Source organism: Crocodylus porosus, unplaced genomic scaffold, assembly GCF_001723895.1.
Source record: "Crocodylus porosus isolate Cpor-Errol unplaced genomic scaffold, CroPor_comp1, whole genome shotgun sequence".
In the NCBI taxonomy this organism is placed as follows: domain Eukaryota; kingdom Metazoa; phylum Chordata; order Crocodylia; family Crocodylidae; genus Crocodylus; species Crocodylus porosus.
In genome coordinates this window covers 23445738-23456431 of record NW_017728951.1, presented here as the reverse complement: position 1 = coordinate 23456431, position 10694 = coordinate 23445738, and the positions used below count along the sequence as shown (strand labels likewise).

Sequence of the window (10694 nt, the reverse complement as noted above, 5' to 3'; positions counted from 1 at the left end):
GTCTTATATCAAAATAGGAAATAGGGCTGGAAGAGACCTTGATCATATCTAATATATCATCTCTATCCCAAGACAGGATCAGCTATGCCTAAATCTAAAGAAGGGGATTTTGTTCCCAAAAGTTTATCTAACAGCTCTCTAAATTATACAATTAATATAATAAAAAGACATCATTTAAAAACCCCTTGCTTCTTGCATATTTCTTGGATCATCATGCCTACAACAACACTCCAACCCTACTAAATCATTTCTGACAGATGTTGTTCTTAAGACTTGCATAAACAGAAACCCCTCTCTTTTTATCAAAGTGGATAATATTTCATTTGGTATCCCAACTGAGTGAAGATCATTTCCCTTCAGAGGCCATCTTGCCAGCTTTACTACATTCTGCTCAAGCGGAAACTCAAGACCTATAAAAACGAAAACATTTCATATGTTTGTCTAACAATATTGTGTAATCAAAGGAAACATCTTTTCCAAGTGCTGAGTTCCTTCAACCCCTTTCAAAAGTAATGGAAGCTAAAAATCAGACAAGAACACACCAATTTAAATGAAAGTGTTTGGGTCTGGATATAATTTTTGCAATTATTTTCTTTATAGCTCCTTTAAAAATAAAAACTGCTTTGATCGTTGACTGTCAATAGGAGTTACAAACCTAAGGGTGTGGGCCCATGAACAAGCGCCGTGAAGTAAGCTACAGTGTGATCTTACAGAACGTCAGTTACTCTGCGCTAGCCAGATGCAGCTGAAAACGCTTATTCCTCAGTGAGAGCAGGATAAGGTAAGAGCATGCACAGAAGCAGTTACCACAGGAGGAGCTGATGTGCCATAAATTCACACCCTGGCTTTCCTTGCAATAGCTTAGCACAGACTTGCTCAAACCAGCTCTGACAGCGTAGGGGGGATTCAACCCATCATGGGGAAAAAGCTCTATTTCTACCGTCAGATAAATTCTGTACTTGGATTCAGGCATCACAAACAATGTTCTACATGGGGTGATGCTTTCACCAGATGCCAAACAAGCTCTGCATTTGAAATGAAGTTGCAGCGAAGCTGATAGGTCATGCTGCCCAAATTTGAAGCTGAAGGATACAAAATAGGATGTTATGTGTCTAATACCACTGTTCCTGGCAACTCAAGCAAATGAATTCTAAATGGTGTTTTAGAAACTATATGTACATTTGTGCTGGTAACCTGGGACCATCACAAATGGTTGGTGATGGGAAGTGAAAACAATTTTGTCAAGAATGGCATGTCCGAGTTATCACCGGTAAACATCACTGTTTCTGTTCTAAATTGGACACCACTGCAGCTCACCATATTCTTAATTTACCACACTTGTTAGAATTTCTGATCTGAAAGAGATCAGAAACTTTGTGGATGAAGACAGCAAAGACAACTACCGTTTCCCATTTTATTATACCTTTCTATGTTTTTCTCTTTCTTCATTCAGCTCCTTGACTTTTTTCTCATATTCCTTAAATATTTTCTTTTCTTCTTCATTCCAAAGGGTGTCGGGTTTGGATATAAAAGGAGGTGGGGGTATCTCCTGAAAACATTAAAAGAGCAAGATATTTCAAGAGCAATGCCAATTTTCCATTTAGACAATGTTAAAAAGAAACTACAAAACTCACAAAACTGGAAATGCACCTTCAGAGTTTATTGAAAGCTTTCTCTTCAGGACAGCTTGAAGTAGTACTCTGACTTGGACCCAAGGAACATAACATATTCTAATCAGGCACTATTTTATGTTTCCTCACTTCCTGGAGTGATGCCAGCATTTCCTCCAGAGCAGTAGCTCTCAACCTTTTTCGGACTCAAGGCTCCCCTCATGGGACTTGAGGCCCCTCCACAACTTCTGCAATTTGAGTGGCATCCGATTTCAAAAACGTATTTATATATTACAGTTCGAGCTTCCGTGCAGACAGGCCCTGCCATGGGGATGAAGGATCATCCAGGAAAGAACAAGCCTAAGTCCATGTTATCTATCTGCTTAATTCACCTGCTTATCTTCTAACATCTCACTTACCTCCTCACACCTCACAGCACCTGTCAAAAGATCTGGCAACACCCCCGGGTACCCCATCACCCTGATTGAGAATCACTGCTCTAGAGCATGTGCCATGAACAGAACAAAAACTGCATTTTCCTGCGGCACTAATGGTTGTCAATATGGTCATTTTTGTTTTCACTCTTTCATAGACAATCATTATCAGATGCAATAAAATGCTGGTGTGACTTTACGGTGGGGTTTAATAGTAATACTTTGACTAAAAGATGAGGCAGTTTTTTCCATTGCAAATCCCCAAGGAAATTTAATTCCTGCTTAAACTAAAGAAACCAGCTTCAGTGAAAGCATTTGCTCTACCTTTACATCCTGGGGCAGCCTATGAAAACATAGGCCTCTATCTTCAACACAAGTCTTCTTTCTGACAAAAAAGCCTTATTTTGCCATGTCCAGCCTTGGGAGAGAGTGGTTGGCTGGGACTGGAGGGAAAGTAGGGGCTAAAGGAATTTGCCACCATTCCTGGGGTGGGTTTGGGAACATCTGGGAATTCTAGTTACATTGTAAACTACTGAATTTTATTCAGTTCTTGTCAGTGCAACTTTTACTTAAATCCTATGACAGAAACAAAACTCACCATTTTCAAGATGTCTTCCTTTTTGACCTCTAGGACCCCGTCCATCATGTCATTAAGAGCACGCTGTCTTGCATTGTCCTGAACAAGAAAAGGGAAGAAAGGGAAAATGCTGTTGAGAAACAGGACTTAGATGCTTTGGGGAACCTAACAAGGTGTATCACCTCTAAGATTCCAGTTTGAATCCAGTGTCCTACTAGTGAATGAAACACTTTTCAGTTACCTTATTTATGTGAAATAAGCTAATAGTTTTAGCCCACTTCCTAGTGGGCAGACACTCATATGCCACATTACTATCACTATAATTGGAACAATAGTGGTTTGGGGGGGGGGGGGGGAGGTGGAAAAGCAAATACTACTGTCACGGTGGTGTTCCATAAGCACTGTGGTTTTCAACCTTTTTAGACTCAAGAGACTCTTCAGAAAATACCAGCTCTTAATTTTCACTTGTTTTTGACTACAGAAAAATAACAGAGTAATTTTTTTGTAGCAAAGAACTCTGAAAGACCACAACTGATCCTAAAGGATCTCAAGGCACCCCGGTGTGCTACAGCACCCTGGCTGAGAATCACTGGGTTAGCAGAAGAAAAGCAGCTCCCATCATCATCTGTGTCACATACATTTGTTCCATGGTCCAGTCTTTCTTCATGGCTTTCATAGTTGTATAGTTTCAGAGTTTTTAAAACTAGACGCGGTCATTATGATATTCTAGTCTGACTCCAGCAGAATACAAGCCAGAGAATCTTATCTGGTAACTGCATGGAGTTCAAAACTTTTAGTTGAGTTATAACGTGTTTTTAAAATGATATGTAGTCTTAAATCTGTCAGTCTGGCCCCTTTCACCAGCACTAGGCAAATATAAAAGAGCACCTCTAACTGAAACCTTATTTGCCCTAAAAAGATCTTTATAGTTCTGATCACAAAGGATTATAAAAGAAGATGGTACTTCAAAAACATACCTGAGCAGCAAGACGCCTTTGCATTTCAAGCTTTGCCAGCATTTCTGCTTTTGCTCTCTGCTGTGGGGTTAGGTATTTTTCCACTTTAATCTGTGGAGGAACAAAAACAGGACAGATCAGCTTTCTTCTCTAGACAGTTCACTTGCAGAACAGTCAATGAACTTTTGGAAAAACATAGCAATAAAGATCTAGAGTGCTTATTTTCTTTTAAACTCTGCTGTACGATAACAATCAAGAAGGAAATTTGCTTGCTTGTTAATGCACAGATTTCTTAACATATAGACCAAAATCCACATTCTAAGCTAGTAAGCATTATTTCTTCTTATTTTTCTGCTAAGGGTCATATTTTATGTGTTATACCTCTGGGTTTTGCAGTATTGGAACAGTGTAGACTGGTATACTGGTATTTCCCTCCCAGAAATTATTTATGACCAGATGGCTAACATAACTCTTTTCCTTGCAGGTCTTCACCAATATCTTCTGCTGCAGATTTAGTTATTTCGCTACATGTACATCAGATAACAAGTTCAAATTTTGTTTTACATATAAAAACCAATAGGTTTTGAGCAGGTTCAATATTTGGTGAAGAAAAAAAAGTTTTATTACCTATACTACAAACTTGGCACAAAATGATGTGTGTGTTTCTAGGAGGCATGTGTTTTAGAGAAAAATGTAAAACAGAGGATTAGGCAATGAGAGCACATTTTGAAAGAGCAGGAGTAGGAGGAAAATTAGGAAGCCAGAGAGAACAGAAGGGAAAGAGCAGGTCAGATGAAAAGAGCTGCATGTGCTAGGAACTCGGTTGATATATAAATTACCAATTGAATTTGGAGGTACTATAGTATCAATGTTCTGATACCAAGGTTATGGATGCCTTAAGAGTGGAGGGATACAAGCACCAATTAATTCTTCCCTTTTGAGATAAATTCAGATACTGTACAGAAGGCAAGTGACTGCCAGGAAAGATGTTCCAGTCTAGAAACTTTTGCTACTGGCAATTTAAATATCAGATGCTACAGATTTCTTTCCATCTCTCTATCCAGAATTATTCAGAATGTTCCACCAACACATGGAAAGATCAAAATCCAAAAGGTAAGGCAAAGCACGAAAAAGAATGAATTTGCATACATATAACACATCAGTTTTATAGTTAGTTTTTTATGCTGACTTGAAGAGGGAGAAGGAGAGAACTAGGTTTGCACAAGTAGCAGATGAAAGAGAAAGCTGTGTTCTCCAGCACCTCAGAATCCTGGACAGTGAGCACACGCTCTGGTATCTCGTCATCTGTAAGAGTCGGTTCCCAGACTTCCTCTTGGAGATCAAGCTGTGTTAAGATTTCCTGGATCCTCAGGTTCCTTTCCTTGACCCTTGCTATCTCCTGCTCCTTCTGTCGAGCCACTATGTCAAATTCCTTGTTAAAGGCAGTTTTCACTCTGTAAATGATGTCCTGAAATACCATACGAGGAAATGGTGACAGCATTATGTTTCTATTTCATGCCTGTACACTGCTCACCAACCAACCGCAAAATGAAAAACAAAGCACATGTGTGAAAACTAGTAAACCTCTTCTAACCCTAAAAGTAGAATTCTGGTTCTGTTAAGCATGTGAGTGCAAAAATAAGGAGGACATACTGGCAAACTCTTTTATTATTTCTTTCTGTTGTTATCCTAGAAATATTCCATTTCTTTTCTGGTATTTCCTTTTTGTCTTTTCCAAAGTTCCCTATGAAAAAAGCATTCTCTTAGTTTATATAAATTAGATTAAAAAATTAGTCACACTTTGCTTCATAGCATGAACTCTGAATGAAGTAGCTGTCCTGAAGAAAAATATATAATTAAAGATGGTATCATAATGCCAGATACAAAGAAGCAGAATTAAGGTCATGTGGGCAACCTTTATTTAATTATTTCTTGGATTTTGATTGCTTCTGCAATCTTAATGTTCTGGCAATGTGATTGTCTGACTGGAACAGCATTATATTGCACATATTTAATGTACCAATGAAATTAATAAGTATGGCAAGATACAAGCATATGAAACAAACCAGAGCCCTGATAATCATTTTATAAGGTCTGTAATTTAAATAGGTATAGTCTTTCTTTAGTCTAAATGATTTCAATAAGGAGAATTGGATTATTGAAAAAGAAACACATGCACCTGTTCTGTTATGTCTATTAAAGAGAAATATATGAAATATATATGAAATATAACTGGGTTGAATTAAGTTATTAAAGTCCATCTTTCAAGATGTCTACCTGCTTACAATGTGTGTCACAATAAGTACTTGTATGCATGATTGCTTAACCTATTTCTGAAACCACTGGTAATAGGGCAGATGAGATGTAATGCAGCAGGAAGGGGGAAAATGGCTGTACTCATTTACCAAACTCCTATAATTCATGTTAAACCCACTATTTTCTAATGACAGCATGCCAGATTCATATATTGGGGTGGACTGAGCTAGAACTGCTCTTCCACTGAATCTTTTTGGTATACAAATGCCAAGGTTAAAAAATGCAATGATGTTTGACTTCACACTGCTGTCCAGCCTCTGCTCCAAGGCTGAATTCAGCTTCAGAGAAAATGAACCTCAATAAACAGAAATGCATAGTGTAGCATGCAGGATACATAAAAGGCCTATCTTACTGCAGTGCCAAATGACAATGGGAGTTCATCCATATTTTGCATTAACATGGCATTTTGCCGCACAAAGGATCCAAAAACACCTTATAAACAATGCCTGAGATCCTGCAGTTTGATTCCCTGCAGGCAGGGTATCAGACTGTGCCAAGATCTACATAGCACAGCACAGCACAGATGCAGGGGTATACTTATGCCAATAGTGTAGGGATCCTGGACCTTTGCTCTACTCCCATGAAATGCAGCAATGGCACTGATGTTGGGAGGAAAGGACCAAGGACACTGCATCACTTCCAACTTAAAAAAATACTAACAGCATCTTGGAAGCCCATATGTAGCAGAAAAGGACTTGTTCCTTCAAAGGACTGGTGCCAGAGATACATATTCCATGTTTCTTCCCCATTTATTTTAAACCCCAGGGATATCTGCTGATTTTATACTTCTTGTGCGATTGAAGAGCTCTGCCTCCTTCAGCTCTGGGTAGACAAAATTGAAGGGCTCAGTTACCCTGTATCGCTCTGAGGATGTGCTGAACCCAGTACAGTATTCTAACCAACTCCAACCTGGCACAATGCAGAACATCCTCAGACACAAAACTATTCTGTAACTTTTGTTAACTTTTATAAAATGGCTGTGATAGCAGGAATAGACCTGATGGTAGGGAGAGGAACTGATGTTTTTACTAAAAGATGAAGATAGGGCTTTAAGCAAGGAGAGAACAGTGAGTCAAGAGCAATGGGATACTGTGGGAGGGTTTATCCTTTCTTTCCCTCAGCAGGACAGTACACTGCTGAAAAAAAAATCCAACAACAATTCTGACTGGCCAAGAACCTGTATGTGCAATAGTATCAATGTAGCAATGAACGTTTATGGAGAGATCACCTGCAGTAAAATTATCTGATTAATCTTCTGCTCTCGGGTGTGCAGATCCATTTGGGGATACAGGACAGCTGTATCTCCACCATACTGAGCACTCAGGCTCCCTATCAAGGCAATGGGTGTAGTCTCATCAGCCACCACGTCTTCTTCTACTTTCTCCCCTTCCTCTTTCGATGATACTGTTGGAAGCTGAAACTCAATAATCTCCTTCCGAATCTGAATATCCAAAAACACAGTAGATTAATCACTTAGACTAATACTCCTATCTCTTTAGGCAGCGTTGTTCAGCTGGTGGCCTAAAGGGGTTAAGCTGTGGCTCTGGGCTCCCAGCTGGCTGCCACTCCTCCTATTGTTGCAGCTGGAGTCTTCAGGTTTTCTCTTCCTACTCTGGTGTAGCCCGGCCAGGGCGCAGTGCAGTGTCACTGGCACAGGGCAGGGCTCTCAGGTTGAAGTCATGGCTGCACAGTGTGCAGTGCTGTGTTGGAGGGGAGCACCCATGTGGGCGCATGGTGTAGCACTGGGGAGCCATGCAGGGATGCACTGCAGCACTGGGTTCAGGAGCCCCCACGGGGTTACTGGTGTGGTGGGTTGGGGAATGTGTGCAGGTGCCTGCTGCAGCATGGAGAGGGGCTGCGGGTGCATGGTGCAATGGGGGTCATCCACGTGGTATAGAGCCCAGAGACCTGTGACCCTCAGTGGTACAGCCTGCAGGGCTTGCAGCCCATGAGGTATGTGGCCCCTGGCTGCTTAGAAGTTGGACAGCCTTGTCCTTAAGTCTGGCTAAGATATCTGTGGAGAAGACCCCAAGCTAAAATACACTTCTACAGAGCAGGAATTGTTGGATACATTGCACCTTAAGATCAGCACACTCAATCTTCTTTAACTGCAGGACCTTCTCCAAAGTCTCCAGCTCTTCTTTACCACGTTCCTTCATAGGATAATTCTTTACCTCATAAGCTGTGTGGAAGGACTTGTAGAATGGGAAGGAATTAAATAAAAAGTTATACTTAAACATTGGCCACCCGATTGTTCTGTACCTAGACAATAAATGGCTACAGTAAGTCCCTTTATTGTTATGAATAAAATTGAGGAATAATCATGAGTAGGACAATATTGTAAGGTCTTCAGATGTTATCAGATACTTTATTTTAAATATTTTGAAATTTAAAAAAAGGAAAACGTTTTTTGAGTGCATGATCTTGTCCACCTTAGTGAAATTAGGGTGCAGAACTGAGGCTGGCATTATCCTTGGGGTCTTTCTGGGTGTTTCTGACACTCCCTTCCTTGTATTTTTGTGCAGTAGTAGTTACACAAGCTGCATTTAGAAATATAATAGATTTTTGCTTTGGTAAATACTAACCTGAAGGAAAGGCCAATATGCACCTTTAGGGACTAACTAAAAAAGATACCTATCTAGAGCACAAGCTCTCATAAAACCAAGTTCATTTCATCAGATGACCAACACTTACATGAGAAACTCTGTATGAAACGATTTTGTAACAGCATGGTATTACATAGATGCTTTTTATCAGAAAGAAACATTTCCCTTGAACTCAGAGCTATCAGGGTTCCAGGCTCAGGTTGCTAAATGAAAGGCTCATATGTGCTTTGCGAAGCAACACCTTCTTTCCCAGACACTCTGCAAGCTAGAATTGTAGTAACTTTTCTCCATACTCTGCTCCAGTACTTTTATGGCTCAAACTATTGTTGGGAAAAGCAGGAAATGAAGTGGTGGTAGAAGTTACCTTAACTGCACGTCCTTTGACAGACATGGAGTCCCAGCACTGCTGCTTGAGAACGTCACGCAAATAGCAGTTGGCAAGGTTCTCCATCTCAATCTCCTTCCTTACCTTTAAGGTATATAGGAAAAAAGGAGGGGATGTAAAATAAAGCAGTTTTCAGTGGGTCCCCCAACAAAATCCCACAGATATAACACATGCTCCTGCTCTGCACACTACAAAAGGGGAACAAAGGTGGAGAGTACAGAAGTTGAATGTAGACTTTGCCATCTTGGGCTTGTTGAGACATGTGCTCCAAGCAGTCTCTCCTGTGGATGGACCACAGGAATATGGACAGACAATCCAGAGAAGGTTCCACCAGGGGCACCTATTACCTTCAGTAATGGTGGTTGTGAGGGCTCACAGAGCTCAGGTCCAGCTCCCATAGACACTGTCCAAAAGGAATTTGAACTGGTGCACACTGGGATATGCTCAGCTACCATGGAATATCTATGGACAACCACTTGAGGAAGAATAATTGTATTTAGTACAACAATAAATAAGGATGTCAAAATATAGTTGCTCTGCAGGTGCTCCACTCAGAACTATGACCTTCTATTCTGATGGACATTCATAAGTAAACAACCAAATTCATTCTAGTGAGATAACTCCAATTATTAATATTTTAATGGTATTCAATCACATTTGAACTGCTTCTCAACTTAATGTACTGCAAATATTTTTGGTCTTTTCTTATTATTCCTTCTCTTTATTTCACTTTTATCAATTTAAACTTTTCCATCTTATTTAACCTACCCTGGCCACTTCCTGTTCACTCTCCAGTTGCAGCCTTTCTTGTTCTTCTGCATCCAGATTGAACTCCTGCTGATCTAGTTTCTCAATCTCAGGCACCTGTTCATTTTCATGCATCATTTCCTGAATCTTTTTTTTCAAAGAAATGCAAGGCATAGAAGTTATTATTTACAAAAGTAGGAGAAATGTCTGTCAGAGAAAAGAGGTTCAGTACATTACCAGATTTTTACTTGCCTTCATGTGAGTTTCAGTATTTCTGGGTAAAGGCCTTGTATAAAGATAGGGGTTTAGGGGTATGTGACTTTTTCCTCTTCTCTTTTTAAGCTGATTTGGTTGCGATATTTTAAATTAGTCGCTGGTTTTCTTTTAAGAATAATGATACATTATATAGCATTTTTAGTCCTCTGTTTGTACTTTTGTATGGTTGTCTTAGTTTTCCTCTCTACCCTGGGGCCTCTCTGAATTTATAAGATCATAGGATCATAGGAAAATAGGGTTGCATTTATAAGACCATAAAGTAGAACAGGAAGAGACTTCATGAGCTTATGTAGTCCAGCTCCCCTAAGTCTTAATTTATATAAGTCAAACACCTTCCATAATGCGAGTATGAGTTTGCTATCTTTCTGTAGAGGGAGTTGTTTCATTATGTTACATTAATGCTACGTGTGTAAATGTGATCAACAATAAATATCTATTTAAAGACACTGTAAAAATGACAGTCCCAAAATATAACCTATCTAAAAAGTAAAACACCTTTGCTAAGAGTATGAACAGATGAACAAGTTATGTCAAGTTAAAAATGGGGACACTTACTACCTGTTCCTATCCCATGCTAAACAGAAGGTTAACCAGGACAATGACTAATTCTGTGACTTTGGGAAAGCCACTTCTGTAAAATGCAGATTGTGGTACTAGTGATTCAGGATCAAAAAGCTACATCATGGACAGAAGAACAAACTATACAGAATTAACAGACCTCCCACTCAAAGTCCTGAGCTTGACCAGGAGTTCGCCCGGGAACTGACTGAGGCCGCTTGCTCCAGGA

At 39.8% G+C, this 10694-nt stretch overlaps 1 protein-coding gene across 1 annotated transcript in view; it reads right to left on the bottom strand.

Annotated features, from left to right (window-relative positions):
* The window catches only part of CFAP43 (cilia and flagella associated protein 43), a 65343-nt gene that overhangs the window by 17386 nt on the left and 37263 nt on the right, over positions 1–10694 (bottom strand). The window contains exons 21-28 of the mRNA XM_019555989.1: positions 9653–9778; positions 8864–8968; positions 7972–8088; positions 7122–7334; positions 4839–5045; positions 3599–3688; positions 2643–2720; positions 1424–1549 (exon numbers count right to left, since the gene is read on the bottom strand). Coding sequence (XP_019411534.1) covers positions 1424–1549; positions 2643–2720; positions 3599–3688; positions 4839–5045; positions 7122–7334; positions 7972–8088; positions 8864–8968; positions 9653–9778 — 1062 coding nt within the window. The remainder of the gene's footprint in view (positions 1–1423; positions 1550–2642; positions 2721–3598; positions 3689–4838; positions 5046–7121; positions 7335–7971; positions 8089–8863; positions 8969–9652; positions 9779–10694) is intronic.